Here is a 23,718-nt window from a genome sequence, read left to right as displayed (position 1 = left end):
GCCCATACATGTACAGACGCGCTCAGGTGAGCTAAAAAATCTGAGCATGATTGGGAAGATGCTGACAATATGCATATCTTCTCATGAAGGTTAACCTTCCAATCAAGATTCATTGAAATCAAGCCAGTACAATGCTGCGGACCCAAATAATTTAAGACTTTTTTTGTAAAAACCTGCTCCATAACACTGAGTGACATTTTCAAGAAATAGTGCTATTGGCAGGGAAAATGATCGTGACAAAGTGTATTTAAATAAATAAAAAAATCACTTCCAAACCTACCTAGTCATTTTGGGGATGTTACCCTGAAAAATATTTTTTTAGATCTCTGATACAAATGTTGTGTACAACACGATAAAGAAATTAAAAGGGCCATAACTTAAGCTTGACCAGAATGATGTTAAGCTAAACTGTTGGACAGAGCTAATTTTTCAAACAAAACAATTTATCATACAGTTTAGTTTTTATTTCATATAATGCCACATATTTACATACCATTATGAAGCGCTTCTGTCATTGGAAAGACATTTAAGGTTAATTTACATATTCTTCATATAATGGTAAAATACAATGGCTTCACTGTCACATGAAATGGTTGTACTGCACTATAGCTGTAATGACAGATATATACTTCGAAAATTATGTCATATAAAATTATACATTTGTTAATGAACAAAAACAAACATTCAGATGAACCTTAATGTCTGTATCTCATCAACCTACTATTACATTTCAAATAAAATAAGTTAACACTTAATGCAAAATTATGCATAACTCGAGATCAAAACAGAAATTAACATTAAACTCATCAGGTTCCATCATACCAGATTAGGAGATCATCATCAATCATGATTTTATGTGAGACAGTGAACATGTTGTTTGAATAAATGAGCAAATTTCAATCTCATCATTGTAGAATATTGCTGGGTAAAATCCCTGACATTGCGCACTATTGAAACATAAAATTGCAAGGTTAAAACAAGATTCCATAGTCTACAAATATCACAGATCTGCCCTCTTGTAACTATGTACATAGATATACAATATCAGCACCATGATTTAATTGTAACAGCAATAACACAGTTTAAGCACTAACAAAAATAACCACTAATTGTTCTGAGATCACGTAACTGTTACACCATCCCAGAGAAATGTTTGGCGTAGATGTGCGGATGATATTTGCGGAATTGTCGTAGCTTGTTCTTCTTCTCTTTCAGCACCATTTTGGGATTGTCTATGATTGTGTTCATCATCTGTACGAGGCTCTTGTTTGTGCACTCGTCTGCCTGTTTCTGGTACTCTGATATAGGAACCTGACTACAGAACACTGTCTCTGTAAGAGATAAAGTAAATGAGGGTTATATATTGCTTTTGCTAAAAAAATAACTTCATAAGGCAATAACGTAATATTGATTATAATAAAAGTCAGACTCAAATCTTTAATTTAAATGACATCTTGACACGGTAGAAAAATACTACATAAATATTCTAAAAATTATAAAGCTTGTTTAACCTTTGAAAATGTTGTATTAATTGCATATTGAAAACAATTTGCATGATTTAACTTGTCTGAAGCTGAAAAGAAAAAGTCCATAACTCTGGGGTAAAATTGATAATTGCAATAAACCGAACCTACCCTCAATGATTGGCACACTGCCATTCCTGGTCTCCTGTAAGCGGGCAGAGACCTTTTCCCTCAGACTAGCAGGAACGTCAAATATGCTGTTGCTGGACTTGACGATGAACTGTACAAGGGTTGAGCTGAGGTCCCAGGACAGCCCCTTGTGTTTGAGTATACTGTCCGTCAGGTGAGTCAACACAAGGATTTCATTATCACTCTAGTAAAAGAAAAATGGTTCTGTGTTACAACACTTAAGCATACGATGATGATACTGTAACTGTACTTAAATTAATACTTCAACCTTCTGACATTAAATAGTATTTATTATGTATTAGAAAAGCAAAAATGGCCTCAATTTTAACGTTCAGGCTACAGCAAACTAAACAATGCAGAGTTGATTAAATCATTCTATCTACACCAATCAATGTTTCATAATAATTACCTGTGGATCAAGTTTCAGTTCTTGATCCTGGATGGAGGCAGCCATAAACTTGAGCAGTCTCTGTAACTCTGCTTTCTGTCTAGCGGGAAGTAGGATCATGTTCAGCTGCATCGCCTGCATTGCTTCATCATCACGACCTGAGAGAACCAGCTGCAGAATGGCCACATTCAGGTCTACAAATCGCTCAGGAAACAGGCAGTCTAGCTTTCCGGAGTAGTGCTCACAGATCATGTTGTATGCCTGTAGTTTGGTGACTGGGTCTGAGGTTTTTGTGAAGTCTGTATCAAACTTAGACACACCCCTCGGTAAGTGGGCGATCACCTCTAGTGCAGCCTTCATGTAAGGGTCTGAGTGGGTGGCACTCTTGGCAGAGCATCGCATGCTCCAGTGTTTGGCCACAATGTTTGAGACAGGAGTGCCATGAGGTTTAAACTGCTTTTTGCTTGTCTTTTCTTTTTCCTCCATCAAAACACCATCAAGAAATGATAAGTCTATTATTCTAAGTAGTTGACACAAAGCAACTTCCTTCCAAATGTCTTGAATTTCTGAAAATAGATGACAGTCTGCATAAATTTTCATCTACATTTTTAAAATGTGTATACATTGTAAGTCAAAAGTTAAATTCTAAAATAATTAATATTTTGCCTAATAATGACAAGTCAATCAAATAAAACACTGACATTTGCAATAACATTAAACTAAATTACATGAAATGGGTATACATAAAAATATCATCTTTACTTTTGATGATAACACATTAAGTCACAAGTATCAACACATTAAGTCACAAGTATCTAATAATTCAATCATTATATTATTTATTAACTATATAACTATTTATCTATACTTTACTTACGATATTCTGACAAAGATTCCTCATTTAGTGACTCTGTAGATGAAGAGGCACACATCTTCTGGCGCTTTGAGGATCGTTGTGATGTGTTAAGGTTCTTTCTCTTCTTGCAATCCAGAGATTCCTCGGACCCTGACCTCTGTCCACCCAACAGCCTGCTGTCACCATCATACTGGTCAACCTCGCTTGAGCCTTGCAATCTGGGAGAGTAAACCACAGGTATAATTAAACCTGATCTCATTAAAGTTCATGCTGTGATGATATTGATGCCTTTAAGGCCAGTAATAGACAAGAAAACATTTTTTTCTTCTATCTGGAGAAAATTTATAAGCATGAAAAATAAGGCAGCATGAACATCTTGTGTATTTTTAAAAACATTATAAAACTGGCTTACTGCACTTAATGCCTAAATGTATATAAAAATGGCATCTGTTCAAATCAAAGAAAAAATATTAGTAAAAAAGTACCTGCTGCAGGTCTGTGTTGAGATGAGGGAATCATTAATGTCCTCACACAAGTCATCTCTCCCATCGATCTCATCCTCTGAGTCGGGGGAAACATTCTCCTTGTTGCTAAGAACACCTATAAAGTGGTAGATCTTTCCACTGCTGTCCTCGAAGGTGTGGCGAACATCCTCACCAGACTTGCAACCAACAGGTTTGAACACTTTTTTGTCCATAAGACTTTGACAGAGCTGGAAGTAGAAAACAAGGAATATCATACTGAATTTAGAACACATGAAAACAACAACTATGCCAATGCAAACGGTTTTTACTCAGTTTTGTTTTTAAATCAATAAATAATAATTGTTGATGTTTTTCAATTGAATGCTGTAATAATTATTCATCGTCCTGTACTAACAATTTAATAATTAATCTAAAGTGTACACACCTTGACAGCCTTTTCTCTGGATAGATTGCAAAATGTATCCTGATCACTGAGCAGGTAGTGCAGGACAACGTCCACTGCGTCTGTTCCTGTAAAACTGTCATCATAGTTTCGCAGCTTATACCGCCGTCGTTTCAGCTCAACCTTTTCTTTCAAGTGTTCAATGACCTCATTCCAGATTTTGGTGGCTCTGAATGGTCCTGCAATATTCATTTTACACGTTGAAAAAAGAGTAGCTCTAACCATCCTGTAAGTGCACTACTGCTGACAACCTAATTAGACTGGGTACGCCACTGATAATTATATCCCTATTGGTGTTGCAAAAATAAACTTAATCCACCTTTTGCTGGTCTCACCATCTAATAACTGCATGTGTAACATGGTCTGTGTTAAAATCATGATTCATTTGAATTAAAATCTACATAATGCTGATTTTGTCATGTGTCTCCATACAGTAGTGTTGATTTGTATCAGGGACTTTTTTCTGATACTATTGTGTTGTTGTCATTAAAACTTTCTTAATAACTGATTTATTACTTTGATCACATGATAAAAACATAATCAGTTATAATCAACAACAAATAAAAGCTATCTTGATGTTAAAGATTATAATCTTCACAGAGATACAGCGTTTTACATGCCCAAAGCTGGTAATACATCTACACTTGAAGCCAATGAAGTTAACTGCATTATTAACATTTTAACAATCCTTTAAAAAACCCAATACAATACGGTCCTGTCAAAATGTCATTACACTGTCAGCACTCGATCTATGTTACTATTGTTAGATTGTTTATTTAAAAAATAACATGAGTATGTGGGTTTTGGAAAGCAATCATGTCTCAAGAATCATTTTCAACTTTACAATTGTCTTATTTAAATTATTCTATTATTAAATTGTTTGAAGAATTGCCACACATGGAGTAATATAATCAAGATTAAAAGTTTTAGTTAGAATTTAAAAATGTCAAAAAGGTAAATAAAAAAATCAGTCTGCTTAGTGAAAGTAGTTTGAAATGTATTCATTATCCACTCCACAACTGATATAAATCATTGTTTCTATGCCTTACCTGTTACTAATTTTGATTGTCTGAGAGGCACGGCCCTGTTAAATCTCGATAGAGGGCTGGAAGGTATGTCATCGTCGAGAGCTGCCATTTTCTTTTCAAATTTCGTACTGAACCACAATGCATCGCGGCTTCCGCTGAAATGAAAACAAACCACATGTACATTGCCGTATTAGTTAAGTTAAACGCTCCCTGTTACACCAAATCAGTTAATTTTTATTATAATTATTATTACTATTGGTATGCGTGACTATGTGTTGTCTGAATTCATGAGTTCAATTGAGAATAAATACGGTTATACTAATGATTATTATCATCGAAAATATAAGTTTTGATATATTTTTTTAATTAATTTTCATTGATTTGACAATATGTATCTATACTTCATTTTGAATAAACATGTGCATCAGGCACTAAATACAAGCAAAATTAACACGCTTACCTTTTGCAAACAGGTGGTGGTGTAAGTCCGAAGGTTGCAAACAGATTCCTCACAGAATTGTTTAAATGCGCCCTTATAGGAGAATCAAAGGCACTTAAAGACGAGTTAAGTGATTCTTTAAATACTGAACATTTCGTCTTTTTTAGCTCACAACGAGAGAGATCTGACAAGTCTTGCGAAGACATTTTGACATAACATGAAATGACACTTTTGTAACTATAGTATCAAGCAATAGAAATTATGGATATAACGAATGCAATTTTTTTGGCTTATATAGTACCATAAAACAATTATGACACATTTAGCGGCGCTGATCGCTCAGCCATATAATGACTACCGATTGGTAGACTGATAAGTTGTGAAAAGCATAATCGGTAGACACTTAAAAGAGTAATTAACGAATTTTAGTGATAGACGAGTAATTACTGGCGAAAGGGCAAGCGTGAAACGATTAAATGAGTTATGAGCATCTATTTTTATTGGCAATTTACATTAAACTCTTTGTCTGACTCTGAATATCAACTCTGAATTCATGAAGAATGCAAATAAACACATGTAACATATTATATGGTAACATTTTTATTAAGTTGATATAGCGTGTTGATCAGTTTGAACATTACTGTAATATTATATAGAGACTGAAACGCTATATTTGTAAATTCAGATGTACTGTAATTAATACCTAAGTAAATCTCTTAAGATTTAATGTCCACCATCAACATATATCATAAGTGGTGTATGCATACTTATTTTGGCCGTTTTAAATGTTTCATTTTATCAGCCTATTCGAGTAAACTCCTTAACATTTTTTACAACAAGTACGGTAAACTCTTCTAGTGGAGGCACAAATCGGTGTCCAAATGTCAACTTCCGGAAAGCATGACATTTAGGAGAAATTCATTTTTTTGCTAAACAATACTGTTTGACTGTATTTATTTTTCATTAAAACGTAACTATTAAAAACATGGGCAAGTCTGGGAGACATAAGACCGAAAATACTTTTAGAGTAAGTCATTTTTAACCATAAAATATACATATGTTACGTATTTTCGCGATTGTAGTTAAAGTTCACAAAAAAACTTGTCTTTGTAATGTTGTGTTCGTTTTTCTGAGGCAACGGCCAAGTGGCTAGCTTATTACAACCATTGTAAATATAATTTTTGATAAACAAGCCCGAATTGTTATACTATTGCTTGGCATCAATTATTTTAACAAGCCCAGCTATATAAAATTTTAACAAGCCTGGAAGACATTTTACCAGTGCAGGGCTTGCAGGCTTGTGTTAAGTTTCATCTCAAATCAGAGCTATGTTGATGATAGTATTGGTTTTTACCCAAGAATTGTTAAATGGTCTTGCACATGTTGAAATCACATATAAATTGCGGATTAAAAAGAGAGTCATGGTCAAATAAGGTGCAAAAGTTGCGTAGAATTAATTAAATAAATTGTAGGTAAGACTTTGATAAGATTTCACAGTTTGTCTTTTTCAATGAATCTGCCCCCTTTTAGAAACAATTGAACTCATAGTGACTTCACCAATAAAAACATGCCAGATATATTGAGAAATCAAGTTACACCACAGTAGCAGGTAGGATGAGCAAATTAAATTCATAAAAAAGGAATTCCATTAAATGGCGTACATATCAATTTTGCCTATTAAAACAAGGTCCACACTTTGACTAAAACATGAGAATGTAAAATCAGTGTTCGAAATTCGGCTTTGAATCCACTAGCCCATTCGGGCTACCAGATAGGAAATTTTACTAGCCCGAAACCAATTTCACTAGCCCAAACTTAAACACTTAAAAATTTCACTCGTTCGGAATAATTTTTGGAAGTTTAATTACGATTCCGCAACGAGTCCGATCATCTAATCTAGCACGCTCATACAGTTTGAATAAATGCTCCCCAATCTGAACAATGTGTCAATAATAAATTATAGTCATACTTATATTAGTGTAGTCATCAAAAGTTCAGTAACTAATAGTTTTCAAAAAGGTATTACGAGAAAAAAGAGAAAAATATTTTCTGAACATATCATTTATTTAATGGAAAGAGTTATGCATGTACTGTAAGTTCTGTTATCCAATGCATCCTTGTCAAATCCGATATGCACCAGCGATTGTGCAATGACATTTTTCTCTTTTCAACTTTCAGTTTCACTTTCAAGTTTCAGAAGTAACAACAAATATATATGGATGTTCATATTGCCAATATTCCTATAATTGTTCTTTAAAAATTAATGGCAAAGCTATTCAAACGTATAAAATACAACATGTAGAACCCTACTGTACTGTACACAGACAACGAGTTAACTATATCCGACAGTTCTCCTTTCACTTTGATTTAATTTGTCAGGAAGTAAGCGGGCACCTGTTTCCTCCGCATTTCAGACAACTTTTGTAGAATGATTATGTTCTGTTCGCATTCAAAACTTAAATATTTTTTTATTTTAGCTAATAAATAAAATATATTTAAATGAAATAAACAAAATATCAATGTTGATATTGCTATTTTAGCACTGTTGATTTTCATAGCCATCATTGTTGTCAAAAACTGCCGACTTTATCCGTTCATTTACATAATGGGCGGAGTTTAAATGACGTCATAGAGTTTGCTGCTGCTATTAGACACAGTTACTGGTTAGAAACTGATCGATAATTACTTGTCACTTTGGGCGTTAATTAATTTTGACATGTGCTTATATTCATTGATTAAATAAACAAACATTGAGCACATGGCTTGAGTCCTGAATAGCAGAGCAATTAGCTTTTTTATCATCGTAAATTTCGGCGAATCCGACTACGCCGTTGTCACTCCAGTTGCCTTGAAAGACGCGTTCTTGAAAAATAAGGCTTTGCGTATAAAAAACACGATGGGTAACACGTTTAATTGGCAGGGTTTTTTTTAAAATCACAAGGAAAAAACGGTAGCCCGGTCGGGCTAGTTTCTGTGGAAAATCAGTAGCCCCAGCTGAAATTTGGTAGCCTCGGGCTATCGGGCTACCGCGAATTTCGAACACTGTAAAATCTTATACTGACAAACATGAAACAGTTTTCTTGCTACTCCTGAAATGGTAATTTCAAAGTTATCATTACAGTAATAAACCTGTCCTTGTTTTCAAAACCATTATGACTGATGACACTACGTTTAGTAGAATTTGTTAAAAAAAAGAGTTGCTAAATGGTTGCAAAAAAATTGTAAACCATCATTTTGCATTTATTGCATTTTCTGTGATTATAATTGCATAATTACTGCTTATTTGCAGCTTTAAAACTGTAACTAAAATTTAAGGATTTCAGGATTGCGGTTTTGGTCTGTTATAACTATTTTCCTTGTTTATTTCAGTTCCAGACATTCTCTGAGAGAATCAAGAACATCAACATAGATGTGATTCATCAAATAAGGCACCATGACGACACACCAGAGGTGGGTAGCAGAATTTCTTGTTGATGTTGTGTGTGTTTAGGGACATGCAGATGACAAGGTTTCAGGTGTTTTGTGTGTCACCCAAGAGATCTCTGGGCCGGTATTCATAAATCATCCTAAGTCATTTCGTTACTGATGTCATTTTCCTATGTTAATTTTCTCTCTGTTCGTATGTTCAGATAAATTAGTAATATCTAATTTAATTTATTTATATTAATTTTCAATATTCTTTATGTACAATACATGACTAAATGTGTTTTATGAATACTCAGCTAGGCAGATTAAGCACCTTTCAATTGACACTTATATATCAATGGTTTCTATTCAGAAACAGAGTTATGTGTAAAATATTTGATTATGAGCAGTGCCCTTGCAAAGTAATCACTATTTTAAAGCTAAAATAATATTTTTATATATATAATTATTTTGCATTATTTAAAATTAATCATTTTTTGCTTGATCAAATGTATTTCAAGCTTTTAAAAATTCATTATTTCATGGTTTATTACATATGTGTTCTACAGGAGACTGAAACCTACTTTGGATTGGCCTTGCAAAAGCAGTCAGAGTTAAACTGTACAGAATACTTTGGTAAGGTACTTGGTCTGTGGAATGAATGTATATGCAATAATGTCTATGTTCAACTCTACAATTAATGAATAATGAAAGGCATCAATCTTTCATTTAATTACAGATTCATTGTTTTCTTTAAATACAGTTTTTATAAGCTTGACTATTCGAAGAATAAAGAGGGCTATACTACTCGCCCAAGTGTCGGCGTCAGTGTCACACCTTGGAAAAGGTTTTGCATGTAAGCACCTTCAAGTCATTATCTAAGCAAATACATCATGTATTGCTCAAAACTTTAGATAATTATATATCCCCACCTATCCAACCTATTTAATTTATAAAGTTAGATATATCACATTTTTGAAAAGAATGCAGATGATGGGCCTTTATAATTTGAGCTGGAAATTCTGGTTAAGGATTTGCTTGTTGATAGGTTGATATCTCATTAACTATTTGATTGCATTGAGACTTTTTACAATGGCACTCAACCATTCAACCAACTTAAATATTAAAAAAAACTTATTATAAGTTTTTTTTTATTTAAGTAGGTTGAGTTATTGTTAACTATATTTTGCATATAATCTTAATTATGGCCCTTTATTATTTGACTTTAAAATTTTGGTTAAGGGTTTGCATTAAACCACATTTAAATCAATATCTCAACAAATACATCATATATTGCATTACAACTTTATACAAGTGTTCCCAACCATCTAGCCTCCTCTAAATCTAGTTAGATAACTATATCCTGCATATAATATAGATGTTGACCCTTTATTATTCAATTTAGAAAGTCTAGTTAAGGTTGTAGATGTAAGCACAATTAGGTCATCTTCTTCATGTATTGCATTGAAACTACGAGGTATGTTCGGAAAGTTCCCGGACTGAACGCATTCCTTTTGAAAGGCTCATTGTATTATAATGAAACTAAGTAAGGATTTACTACATCTATTATTCCATATCAATCTAAAATTTCGATTCCATACATATAACAGTAAAAAAGTTACAATAAATTTAAAACATGTACCAACGATATGGCGGAGCAACCCGACGTTAAAATTTATAACGTCAACGTCAATTCAGTTTACTCTTTCTCGAAATAGCGGCCATATGCTTGCACGCAACGTTCATGTCTCCTGACCCATGATGTGTAAACAGTTTGAAACCATTTTATCAAATGAAGACATTATTGTCTGCACGTGACGACGTAGGCTCTCGAGATCGTCGAATCAGATTCCGCGTAGCTGGGCTTTGATGGCCGGGAAAAGCGCAAAATCAAGTGGCGCAAGGTCTGGGCTGTAGGGGGCATGCTCCAACCTGCCGATCCCGAGAACATCCAACTCCAACTCTGTGTACCAGGCCCTGTGCGCTGGGGCATTGTCCTGGTGTAAGAGAACATTTTCTATGTCCTCATCCATGCCGGGCCTCTTCTTGCGCAGTGATTGGGCCATATCCCGCCTCACGACCTGTTCAATAAAAAACACAAAATTGAATACCAAGTTGACTATTTGAAAAATAATGCATTGTGAGGTTACACCATTTCACTGCTGTTATGATTGAATTTATGCATCAGTTCTCTATATTTGATTCATAGCATGATTATATAAATGTGTAATTTCGTTTATAAATATGTTTATAAAAATGTTTACCTTTGAATAATACGCTGCATTTACGTAACACCCGCCGGGACCTCATGTGTCAAGATTACACCGTTGTTGTCCATAAATACGATGAACATGAATTTTCCTTTCGATTTCGTCACCCTGGCCTTCTTTGGTGGTGGTGAAGACGATGTTTTCCAGACCATACTTTGCTGTTTAGTCTCTGGGTCGAACAGATGATACCACGTTTCATCCGTTGTGATTATTCTTTGAAGAAATCTGTCCCCTTCACGTCGATAGGATCTCAAAAAGTTCAATGATTTAATCACCCTATCCTTCATCTGATTGTCATCCAACAGCCTTGTTATCCAACATGCGCACACCTTTGTCATCTTAAACTCTTCAGCAATAAACTTATAAGCTGTTGCTACCGCAATGTCACATTCCTCGGCCACTTCCCTTGTAGGCACTCGTCGGTCCCTATCAAGCATGGACTTTACCATTTAGCGCTTTTTCGCCACAAGTGCCGGCCTCCCACATCTCTCGTTGTCGGATGTTGACTCGCGCCCCTCCTTAAAGCGTCCGTGCCACTCAAAAACAGCTGTGCGACTCAAAGTTTGGTCTCCAAACGATTTTTTCAACTTTATCAATGTTTTTGACGGTGAAACATCTAAACTCTGGAGAAACTATATCACAACACGCTGTTTTTCAATAATTTCGCGTTGCATGTTTGCTTTGAGCACCTGTTTTGGATTTTGCGAGGCGGTGTCTGCTCAAATGACGTCATGCATATTTTACTAATGACGTCATGTTGTGGTTCGACGTCAAGATGATGTTTCCCGCGTTTTTTAACGTTACAAAATGCGTTTAATGTGAACATTATAGGAATATATAAGGCTAGCTCCACAACAGCAAATATTATGTTGCTATGGATACAATATTTTTAGAATGTATTGACTTAGGCAAATGTCCGCTTATTATCAAAATGAATATATATGTGTCTCAACTTGACTGAAGTTTCAAAGCTCTACTTTGAAAAAGTAACAAAGTTATTAGTAGAGTCTGGGAACTTTCCGAACATACCTTGTATATACAATCAACTATGATAACTCTATCTTGCATAATGCAAAGTTTTTTCATGTAATGTAATTTTAACTTGATTCACCAAAACTTTGCAATCCTTAAAAGCTGTGGAATAGTCAAGCGTGCTGTTTCTGTGACTGCTCTTGTTAAATATCCCTGGAAACGTATTGTGTTCTTACTTTTTTATTTTATATTGTTGATGTCACTGAATAAATGAAATTGTGATTAACTGGTTGATTTAAATCTCAGTAGACCAAAGAATTAATTAACAATTGAACATTTATTTTACTTTTAGGGCTATTCCAGTAAAACAAATAACCCATGGGGGTAAGGCAATTATTTTAATAGTATATGGGTGGGTTTCTTTTTTCGCTGATTTGGACCCCAAAAGGGTAAATTTGCTTCTGTAGGGGGGTGGCATGATTTAAAAGTGCCTTCCCCCGGGGGTTATATCTTTAAATGGAATAGCCCTTAGGGTTAGGGTTCCTTGATCTCAAGGAATGTGGGGAGATTTGGAATGATAAATGATAGAGTTGCGATTGTGTTGTACTAAAAACTTTTCCATTTTCAGTGAACTTCCAGCGGGAGATCTCACAGCAAGTGAAAACATTCAATCAGCTAGTCCACCATGAGGTCAGTCAATGTTATGACTCAGCGGTGTTTTTTGTCCAACCCTTAATAGATAGATAGATATCTTTATGTCCTCCTTTAAAAGAAGATTTATAACAAAGATGGTTCTAACAATGAATCAGTTCACAACATACATGAAATATATATATTATTGGATTAGAGCATGGTATACGATATTGAATTATATTAATCAAAAGCAGTTTAGATATGCTATTTACATGTACTTATACTAAAACATAAACTAAGACCATACTAAAACATAAACTAAGACCTTACAGAAATGAAATTCTTTATTACTACTCTTCAAGGACCTTCTAGTCATAGTAATACAGATACTAAACATAATTAGCAATGTTATTATGTCAGAATAAATAATTAATCATGTAAATAGAGTTCAAGTTTGTTTCATAATACATTAGGTAATACATACATACCGGGTAATCAGTAAAGTATGTTTATGCAAAGAAAACAACAAATATTCGCAATACATTTTGATCAAACAAAGACAATGATACAGGAGGTAATACATGTTTATGAATAATACGAGCAATACTGTACAAGTGTTATAGTATCAATGATGCTCATTATGGCAACACAAGACTGGTAGAAAATTTCAAAGATCTGGAAATATAAAATTTATTATCATTTTTCTATCATTTTTCAATGTACTGTTTTGTAAATACCTTCCTATAGATGTATTTTATTTAGTATAACAAGCAAATTTTAATATTCAATGTTTGAAATGAAAAACATCTACATTGATTTTCATCATCAATGGTGATATACAGTTTTGAGATCAGAGATCTTTCATAAACATGGCCCCTCAAGACAAACATGTGCCCATGGCTTTGGATTCAATAGATTATTTTGTTAAACACACTTATAATTACTGAGGGCTGATATAATCAAATGTTAGGGTCATGTTGTTGATGTATGACGATCTTTGCAATTAGTTACAATTACAACTGCTTCTGATGGACTGATTCAATCAGAATTGTATTTTTCTGTGTGGCCTGGAGGTCTTTATGAGATAATGAGTTACCTGCTTCATTTTCACATCTCATTTGGGTATTAACATGGCTAGCCTATGTGAGCACATATGAGCCTATTTCAGTCTAAATCTGCCTATATCAGCCTAATCCTCATCCTCGGCACCCCAGTGTATCATAACCTATATGATACCCTGGGCAAATCAGCTGTAAAAATCTCGTACTCATGAATACTTAATAAGGTAAAATCCAGCCGCTTGATTGGTCACATGAGACACACCTCATGCGGTGCTGAAATGGCCGAGAAGTTACGGATGTAATCTCGGTTCGAAATAATCCAATGAGATCACGGCTTACAAATCGTTTTAGACAGGAACTTGTTAAATATACCGGTGGCTCTTTACAAAGGGGATTATTTCTATTTTGTTATCGGCTTTTTCATTGTCGGAAAATGCTTATGAATATTCAAGATTTACGGAGTTTCCCTGGTCAATTTGCCCAGGGTATCATATAGGTTATGATACGCTGGGTGCCGAGGATGTATCAGCCTATATCAGCCTTTATCAGCCTATAAAACCTTAAAAGGTAGCGTTAATTAAAGGAATTTTTAAATACATTTTTTACTAGTATGGTCTGTTTCATTTATAATATTTTTTAAGTTTTTAAACACGCATTCATTAAATACAAAGCAGCTATTATTTTTGCAATTATTTTTACCTATATAAAGATCTTTGTTCTGCAAATTGGGGAAAAAGTGGACTTTGGAATAAACACCAAATCAGGCTGAAATAGCTAAAATTATGGTAAATATACATGTTCTAACTTTTTTTATGCATACATTATGCTGTGAAAGAGTAAGAATTTTCAAGATTTTGTCTATATTTCAAGAAATTAGTTGCTTTTTTTATTCATTAAAGTAATAGATCTACATAAATCAAATTGGGAAAAAAATATAAATTTTTTTGAAAAAATGGACATGTTTTCGCAAGGGGAAACATTAGAAGGCAGTAAATTGCACCAAAAAAATCACTGCAAAGGGGACTTTAATTGTTTGTCATGCATTGCTCTTGCTCATGCTGAAAATTTAGGAGAACCAAGAACGTATATACATTTTCCAGTTAATTCTCCCACTGTATTTCAGTGTCCAGTAAATTGTATTCTATGATTGGTGATTTCAGGAGGAGCTTGTTTCGGCACTCAAGAAGCACCTGCTGGTCCCGAACAGCATGGCCATACCTGCCTTGCTCCAGTAAGGCTTATACACTCATTTATAAAACATTTCTCATTATTATGACGTGAATTTGGAAATAGTGTATAGAATGTGATATATTGCTGTATTTACTCTAGTTATTTTAAGTTGAATTACCGGTAGATACTGATTCTGAAGACATTTCTGTATGAGCAAACAAGAAAAGAGTTGAAAGTTGTGAAATTTTGCCTTTGTGTAAATTGATAATGCCCATCTTAGCATTAATACCATCTTTGAAATTACTAAAATTATATTTACAGAATTTGGACTTTGGGTAATACGATAATATGTTTATACATTGATATTGGCTGTCTCCTTGTCCTTTGAATACTAAAATGATATTAACAGAATCAGCACTTAGTGTAATATTGTTCTTCCCTTTTTCCATGATGATCATCAGTTGGACAGTCAACTGAAAATTGGGCCGCTATTTTAATCTCTTCAAATTCAAGAGCCAAAGGGGGCTTTGACACCTGTGAGCCCAAGCAGGGCGCTGGGTAAATTCACAATTTTTGGCACTTTGTTACTATTTCCTTTTCAAAAAAGGTTGGGAAAAACAGAAGCAATATCATAGAGTTTCTGCAGACACATGTTCATACTTTCAGTTTGTTGGTCCAACTGGCAAGGGACCTGCAGTCAGACTTCTACCGCCACTTCCACGAGCTTTTTGAGATTCTTGTGCAGGTGTTGGGGTCGTACAGCCGAGATGTTGAGGTGCTCGAGGCCACGTTCTCCTGTCTGTCCTACCTGTTTAAGTTCCTATGGAGATACTTGCTCTCTGATGTCAAGCTTGTTTATGGGTAAGTTATAGCAGCATAAACTTTAATGAAACTCCAGCCTAGGTTGAGATGCTGTAATGATATGAATGTCCCCCTCCTAACTTTAGTGGTTGTTGGTCGAGCCCCACCAGGGGAACTTTCAGTACTTCTATTGTTTCTACCGAGCATAATTCTTATAACGAGCAATCAGATTTTATTACAGAATTTAAATTTAACACTTTATGGACATGTATGCTGAGCTCCAGTTAATATGATTTTAATTAATGCATTTTAAGAATTATTTTAACAAATCAAGAAATGTCCAGAAATATATTGTACAAATTGCAAATAAACTTCCAACATCTACTTTATGATAATACAGTGACCAGTTTGGCCCCATTCCTTAGGCTTTTCTTGTTCCCAAATGTAAAATACAATTTCGAATATCTTATAAATTAAAAAAAAAAATGCATAAAAAAGTAGTCTTTCACACCATTTATATACAGAGAGTTGGTGTGTTCTAAAATAATGAACTTTATCACATTTGTTTTCCTTTCTGTCTATTTTCTTAAAAGCATTCTTGTTCATTTTTAGAATATTTCCCACTCTGAAAGACCCCTGCCATATTCCCATTATAGTGAAGAACACACCGTAATGTTATTATTTTATACATGACTGTACATCATCTCAATAATGTTCTACTATTTACTTTCAGTTACTTTTCATCTCTTCTGAGCCAGCAGTACAAGGAATATGTGAGAAACTTCGCAGCTGAGAGTTTTGCTTTCCTCATGAGAAAGGTGACTATGTGCTTGTAACAGTAATGGCCTGTTATACAGATTCTTGCCTAAAAATAGTTATGCAGATCTATTTTCGATATAATATGTAATATTGTGTGAAGTTTGGTTTTACTTGGGCAAATGTGACTTAAGAAGTGTATTGCATTAAATTACTTGCACCATATTATAATAAAGGGACAAACACATGACTTTTCTTTTAAACTCCACAACTAACTGTTTATGATTTCGAATTAAGCCAAGGAATGTTATTACCCATTTTAAACAACTTGTTCAATAAATTATGTATTCAAAAATGCTTGTGTGCTAATCTCTATAAATATCGTTTACAGAGCAAGCAACCATCGGAACTGTTTGACTTCATGTTCAAATCATTGGAGAAGGAGCCAGATGTAAGATTTACCCCCCCCCCCACCCCCCTCCCCCAACCCCACCAAAATCTGAAAATAAATAATCATTAACAATTAAAATTCAGATCCTTTTTTACATCAAGGTGCTTATTTTATACTCGCCACGAACAATTTTGAAAAGGATATTCATGATGATTATACCCCTAAATATATTTATATATATACTGGAGCTGTGTCTGTCTTGTCCTGATGCATCTCTGTTAAATTCGTGTCGCATTTAGCTCCAAAAGTCTTGTACCTACACTCATGAAACTTCATAGAATGTTGTTTAGCATGGGAAATTGAGCACCTGCAATGTATGTGACAATTCTATTGGTCTAACAAGAGTTATGACTCTTGGCTTTGTGAAAATTAGTCTGAAAATATCATTTCTTTGTTCAGGTGGCATCTGGGAATATTCTTCCCTTTTGTGGTAGCTCTAATAATCCCCCCCCCCCCCATTTTGAAGAAGCGGGGAAATATTGCTTTGCCCATGTAGGTACAAATGTCTGTCAGTAGACCAAACCTGGTTGCAATTGATAACTTGAGGCCGCTAGGGCCATAGGTGGTCAATTAAGGAAGGTAGGTTCATGATGACCCCTATTAATTTTTAGGTCAGTAGGTCAAAGGTCACCATTGCTGTAACCTTGAACACATAAATCATGTCTAATTGATAACTAAAGTTTGTTTGTGCCAACAGTCCTCAAACTTGGTAGGGAGGTTGGCCATGACCTGCAGATGACCCCTATTGATTTGGAGGTCAGTAGGTCAAAGGTGATCTTAAACTCAAAAAGCTTGTTTGTTTGATAACTAAAGTATGCTAGGGCCTAAGGTTCTAAAACTTGGTAAGGCAGTCAAAGGTTATGATTGTGGTGACCATGAACACAAAAAGCTTGCCTGATTGTTAACTAGAGCATTTTTTGGCCTACAATCTTCAAACTTGGAAGGTAGGTTTGTCATTATTTGCAGTTAGCCTGTACTGATTTTGAGTTAAGTAGGTCAAAGGTGATGGTCATGATGACCTTAAACACAAAAACCTTGTCACATCGATAACTAGAGGTTACTTGTTATCTATTTGGATTTGTAAATTCAATAGTTATTTGTAGATGTTCATAAGGCAGTTCCTATTATATTATGGTTGTATTATTTTTGCCTTTTTAAGGATATCATTTTCGTACATGATTATCTTAAACTAAGATAGAATTTTTTACTATTACATGTATCAACAGACGTGTGAGGGGGTGGGGCGACTGATGTTTGAGATGATGAAGGGGGTCAAGGAACAGTTCCACAGCTCTACAACAAAGGTATGTTGTGAAATTGCTTCATAAAACAGATATAAAAAATAGGATCTTGCATAAGTTGCCTTTTAAACTCTTTTCAACTAAGTTTGGAAAATTAAAAGCAAGCTTTTGCCGAGGTTTAGATATTTTCTGTTGAGAGTTTTAATTTTTTTTGCATTAATTGGCAACAGTTGTAAGATTACTATTTTGTCACATTAATCCCCAAAAATTAACATGATTTGTTTTGGTAAGAAGTCTTGTGTTAAGTTATAACACACTAGTGTAATGTATAGAGTATAATTGGTTGTTTCAGTGTAAGACCATAATACATTTGAGTGATCACAAAAAGCCATATTTCACGAGTGGCATAGCCAAAATTTAAATATTTACTTTTGGTGTTCAAGAGGTAAATTATTTTACGATCTTACAATGAAACACACTGAACATTTATTAATAGGCCTTTTAGAGTTTAATTAATTGAAACCTTTTTGTTTATCTGAACATGTTTACCTGTTATAGGTATTTCCGGTGCTTCTTCAAAAGCTGGGACCTAAAGGAAAACAAAAGGGCACTTGGTTACCATGGCAACTGGTAGAGGAATCTCTTACAACCACTGTCATCTCCATGGCAACACATGCCAGTAAGGAGCACCTTGCTGATATATGGGACATGATAATGGTGCGTATCAGTAACTTACTGACCCTATAGTTTAGTAGTAGGTTATCCGCTTAGGGTAGGGAAGATCCTGGTTTCAGTCCCTGAACGTGTAATATTGAAAGATGTTAAAAATATGGTACCAATGACTCCCTTGGTCAGCCCTCAACATAGAAGGGTAGTACAGGGACCTCTTGAGTACTCCATACTGGTTAAAACCCAGGAAAAATGCCTCCTATGTATTGGTGCTGTACACTAGGAACGGTAAACAACCAAGGGGCATATACGAAAACAGCTTTCCTTGTATCGCACTCTGTTTCTTCAACTTTGCAAATATCTTGATTTGACTGGATATTGTGGTCACTATATAATAGTAGTCACATGTGGTCATATATATTAATTTCACCTTAAGTCGTGATAACACTCCATGGGTCAAGCCATAAAACATCCAATGAATGCAGACCAACCTTTGTAAACTCTTATAAACAAACAGGAAGCGGTAAAGGGCAAAGGGGGTTAAGGGCCTGGACTCCAGCTGATATGTAAGATCAAATAAGGCTTGGCTATCACCCTTATTGTGTTTTTAACTTCTCTAGGCTGAGATAGCATCAGTTGAGACCCACTGGCAGAGCATGAAGAAGGGGAACAAGACCATGGTATCAGAAACACTGGAACGTCTGCTCCGTCTGCTCAACACCCTCATCAAGTTCCGGGCAGGGAAACTCCTCTCCAAGCCTAATAACATAGCAAAGGTAATGTGTCAGTTGTTCACTTGTAATTTAAAACATTAAACTCTTTGTATGCTTCATATTATTTTGCTTGATTTCTATTTGATATCATTTATTAACTGATTTCATCATTTTATTGTTATTTGGGCCTTCTTTTCAACATGTGTATTGTTCGAACACTTTTTATAAATGATATTTCTCGGAAGAAATAAAAACTTATTTGTCTGAATTAAGAAATCAAAGATAAATGTTTAATTTTCTTTGTAATATTTACATAACATTTAATTGCAATTCTTGATGTAACAATATTTTTCGGAATGCACGTTTTTAAGATGGATCCTTTGTAATAAATGAATCAGATCTATTAGTTTTTTTTAGTTTTCTGAAAAAAAACCCCAGTATATTGACCGGAAATAATCCTCTTTCTTTATATATCAAACATGGATTGTTGTTGCATTTCACAGGTTATATTCATGTAAAGACAGTGTCTGGAGTCAAGATATCTGCTCATAGTTTAAGCCTGTGCCAATATCTTGTAAGGTTAAGAGTGGTCTGGTGGTATTATTGTTTCCATTCCCACTAGGGGTTGGATCTGTTGGCCTCTAAATAAAGACATCAATACTGGTTTCTACCCAGAAACAGACTCAGATGTGAATTATAAAATTTATAGTTTTTCACACTCAAGCTTGATTAAATCTGTATTAACGAATAAACTAATGATGTGTGGAACATTGGGAATTTCGGATATAAATCAGCTTTCCCTGTATTACCGTTGTAGGCCATGTTGGGGCTCCTGCAGAATGGGTTCCCGGTCAGTACAGGTCAGGTGATCCTCACACTCATCTCTGACCTCTTGACCACTGTCCACTCACGCCTTCACCTGGAAGTTACAGCCAAACTGATGCCGGCCGTGAGTATTATGATACACGTTATGGGGGATTTTGGGATGAATCCCTAGCCTTTTTATTTGGGAAAAAAATAATTATAAAGTAAGACAACAACTTGGTATTTTTGTTTCAATAAGACAGCCACAATATTTCAAATTACCTCATTAACTTCACAACATCTTATGTCAGGAATCAAATTTTAAGCAAAATGCGTTAAACTACCTGTAGCTTATTGGTTTATTTGTATTTCATTGTAAACAGACCTTTACATTTGAACACATTTTATACTATTTGAAATACCTTTTTCAACTATTTTCATTCTACCTCGAATAATCATTTCAACATGCTGTATCACAGGTGTTCAAGACTGGCTACCCAGCTGAGGTCATCTACACCTTTACAAGGACCTTGTTTAACTTGCCACTGTTTGAGAGAGATGTCCTGCCTAACCTGCTGAAATACACCAAGGCCAACATGGACTCACCCACCCCACAGATGGAAGAGTCCACTCTCACATTTATTACAGATCTGCTGATTTGGAAATGTCCACTACTGAAACATGGGGGTGATTTGCTCTCCCTAGACACATACATGCTGGATTTTACATCGAGGTGAATAATTTTGATATTTGTTCTTTACAGTTAAAATAAAAAACAAACAATTTTTAAAGGTCATTTTAACAAACAATGCTAACAGTTACATATATCATTGTTAGTGATTGTATGTTTTAAAACTGTTGCTACATGTCTTTCTCCAGCCCAGCAGACAGTGGTGTTCCAGCCTACATCAGTAGCATACTACAGCACGCCAGTGATTGGGAAAGCATTCCCTCCTGCAAACTAGAGCAGTCCAAGTTGTGGGCTGCGCTGATCTGTCTCCCACATGTCAGGTAAGGTCCATGTTGACGTAAGGCATATTTGCCCCACTAAGAGACTGGAATAGTCCTAGTTTTGGTGTTCCTTGATCTGTCTCCCCCACATCAGGTTAGGTTGAAGTTGATTTAAGGTTCATACTGTAATAATCTTAAGTTCATGGTTTTCCACAAAAAGGAAGCAGTAATACAACTTCCCTGGATTAAACCAATACTGAGTACACCATTTTCCCAGTATTACTCTTTTAATGCTGATGCAGGGAGCTACTTGTACCATATTTTAAAGTATTTCGTTTAACCCTTACTCTAACCCTGAAACCCGTGCCCTTCAGCACCCAAAGTGAACACTTCTTTCACTGAGCTATTGAGGTGGCCATACACCAACAGTGGATCAAGCCTACCGTATTTATTTTCTATTCAGTTAGAGCAATGGGTATTTGAATTTCATCAAGACATCATGTTTATCAGTCAAGCATTGGCTAGTAAATTAATTATAGCTTTTTAGTTTAAAGATTAAATTTCAACTCATATGGAGTCAGATATTAGAAATAACAAAATATTTTTATATCTGGGGGTCATTGTATTGTTTTAAATTCAAAAAAAAAATTCTTTACTGCAGCCCTTTTATACTGATGTGATAATTATTTTCATTCAAAGACCAATAGACAAAGACCAGGCAGTGCTTCATGTGTCGACTCTGTTGAAGACGCTTATGGATTTCATGTCATCAGAGACCGGTCCGTCACCAGAAGAAAGCTGGCCTCTGATTGGCTGTCAGGCTCTTGTCTCCATGGTCATGTTGCTAGGCAACAGCAAGGTGTTTGACCTGGTACCAGTGTCAGTCTTGACTAAAAGCATCTGGTAAGTCCTTTTATTTACGATTTAACAATGTATCATATACAATAGCATTTTATTTAAAAATGTGTTAATTAAACATGATGGTTGAATCTTGCATATTGCATGCTTAAATTTCTTATGTGTGCTTTAAAAAGAATTTTGAGTTGATTTAAAATATTCAATAGGTGGCGGGATCATAGCTATTGAATTAGACCTATAGATGAGCCTAAAATCAACCACAATATTAATAGCTGATCTTTCCTTACATTGCTAAACTGATTTGTAGGCAAAGTGATTACCATATTATACTATGTATAGGACGCTAGCATAGATAGGATGTAGGCAAAATAAAAATATATAATAAAAATATACGTTGGTGAGGCATTTATCACATATATTAAATAAAAAAAATGAAATTGTTTGAATATTAGATGTATTTCGATATCTTTCTTGTGTATTTTGGTATTTATCTTCGTATTTCGGTGATTTAACATATTTCAGTAAGTCCAGTATCCGCCATATTTGTTTTGACAATATTTTTTTGAGGATCGTGAAAATGGCAAAAGTCAATATAAACTATGCGATATTACATTTTGTAGCAAACTAATTTGTGTTTCTTTGTTTATTTCATGTAAATTTATATTTTAGTTTGTTCTTTTGATGTTTTTCTAATGACAGACAGCAGGTGTTTTTCACACCTACGCACATTTGAAAAGCTTTGATAGTGACAATAATGCTACTTTGCGGTATGCACATTCCTTGATTATTATAACAGTAACAAACATCAAAATATTTTTGTGTTTGTTTTCAATTTGTTTCTCAATAATTCATTTTGAAGTAAACATTCTTTTTATATACACATGTTTACTGCATGATTTTAATTATGATAGTTGTTTTCTTCGATGGTTGCCGTACTGGTCCTTATACATAAGATGGGACGCAGGCAGTTTTTTCACCAACATTCGGGGTAAAAAAGTGTGTCCTATACATAGTATAATATGGTAAGGCCTTTGCTCAATGACTTGTGTGTATCATCAAAATGAGTTTAAGACTTTAAGCCACACCCTTTTTCAATATATATAGCATATTTTTTAATACAAATATAACTATGGTGATATGGAGATACACCAATGTTTCATCCATGTTTCAGTGTGTGCAGCAGTAATGTCCACATACTGCGCTTGGCTGATGTGTACCTTACACATGCCGTCAATGAGGGCGTGGCTGACATTCTCACCCCCAAAGTCCTGCTAGACATGTTTCCACGGTTACAAGACAACCTTTCTGCACCAAACTCAGTAGTACGTATCACACAGTCTTTGAAATTAGGCTTTCATGAATCCACAAGCCTGAACCCATACATATTTCCTTGGTTTAAGGCTTCTTATAAGCTTGGCTATGTAAAATTTAAATCCAAGTTCATGGAATGCATGTTGGACGATCTAGGATAAATCCAAGTCTATGAATAAATAGTTTTGGACCATGTCTATGGAATACATGTTGGACCAAGTCTATGGAATACATGTTGGACCAAGTCTATGAAATACATGTTGGACCAAGTCTATGAAATTCATGTTGGACCATGTCTATGGAATACATGTTGGACCAAGTCTATGGAATACATGTTGGACCAAGTCTATGGAATACATGTT

The 23,718-nt window shown here is 34.8% G+C and overlaps 2 protein-coding genes across 2 annotated transcripts in view; one reads left to right on the top strand and one right to left on the bottom strand.

The window, feature by feature from the left end:
• Positions 1-470: 470 nt before the first annotated feature.
• LOC128239019 (DEP domain-containing protein 7-like) lies at positions 471-4,971 on the bottom strand. Its single transcript, XM_052955439.1, has 7 exons — positions 4,873-4,971; positions 3,806-4,002; positions 3,382-3,608; positions 2,918-3,114; positions 2,062-2,606; positions 1,635-1,836; positions 471-1,331 (listed from the first exon to the last, which is right to left on the bottom strand). Exons 1-7 carry the CDS (start codon positions 4,958-4,960, stop codon positions 1,132-1,134), a joined length of 1,656 nt encoding a protein of 551 aa, XP_052811399.1. The 5' UTR covers positions 4,961-4,971; the 3' UTR covers positions 471-1,131.
• Positions 4,972-6,179: 1,208 nt separating this feature from the next.
• Positions 6,180-23,718, top strand: part of LOC128238417 (small subunit processome component 20 homolog) — a 76,648-nt gene continuing 59,109 nt past the window's right edge. Inside the window, exons 1-16 of the mRNA XM_052954327.1 lie at positions 6,180-6,317; positions 8,660-8,740; positions 9,265-9,331; positions 12,566-12,627; positions 14,792-14,862; positions 15,468-15,662; positions 16,336-16,420; positions 16,750-16,809; positions 18,036-18,113; positions 18,609-18,767; positions 19,340-19,495; positions 20,250-20,381; positions 20,716-20,969; positions 21,116-21,247; positions 21,887-22,090; positions 23,217-23,367. Coding sequence (XP_052810287.1) covers positions 6,276-6,317; positions 8,660-8,740; positions 9,265-9,331; positions 12,566-12,627; positions 14,792-14,862; positions 15,468-15,662; positions 16,336-16,420; positions 16,750-16,809; positions 18,036-18,113; positions 18,609-18,767; positions 19,340-19,495; positions 20,250-20,381; positions 20,716-20,969; positions 21,116-21,247; positions 21,887-22,090; positions 23,217-23,367 — 1,929 coding nt within the window. The 5' untranslated portion in view covers positions 6,180-6,275. The remainder of the gene's footprint in view (positions 6,318-8,659; positions 8,741-9,264; positions 9,332-12,565; positions 12,628-14,791; positions 14,863-15,467; positions 15,663-16,335; positions 16,421-16,749; positions 16,810-18,035; positions 18,114-18,608; positions 18,768-19,339; positions 19,496-20,249; positions 20,382-20,715; positions 20,970-21,115; positions 21,248-21,886; positions 22,091-23,216; positions 23,368-23,718) is intronic.

The sequence above is a fragment of the Mya arenaria genome, chromosome 6 (genome assembly GCF_026914265.1).
Source record: "Mya arenaria isolate MELC-2E11 chromosome 6, ASM2691426v1".
Lineage (NCBI taxonomy): Eukaryota > Metazoa > Mollusca > Bivalvia > Myida > Myidae > Mya > Mya arenaria.
The sequence above is the reverse complement of the archived record's forward strand: the minus strand, read 5'-3'. Positions and strand labels throughout refer to the sequence as shown.

What these genes read in the sequence shown, in the direction of transcription:
- LOC128239019 (XM_052955439.1), bottom strand. Translation starts at nt 4,960, where the DNA reads ATGGCAGCTCTCGACGATGACATACCTTCCAGCCCTCTATCGAGATTT. An exon ending in ACAATCAAAATTAGTAACAG is followed by an intron (nt 4,003 to 4,872) that starts GTAAGGCATAGA and finishes TGAATATTGCAG; the next exon opens with GACCATTCAGAGCCACCAAA. An exon ending in AACTGAAACTTGATCCACAG is followed by an intron (nt 1,837 to 2,061) that starts GTAATTATTATG and finishes TTCTTTTACTAG; the next exon opens with AGTGATAATGAAATCCTTGT.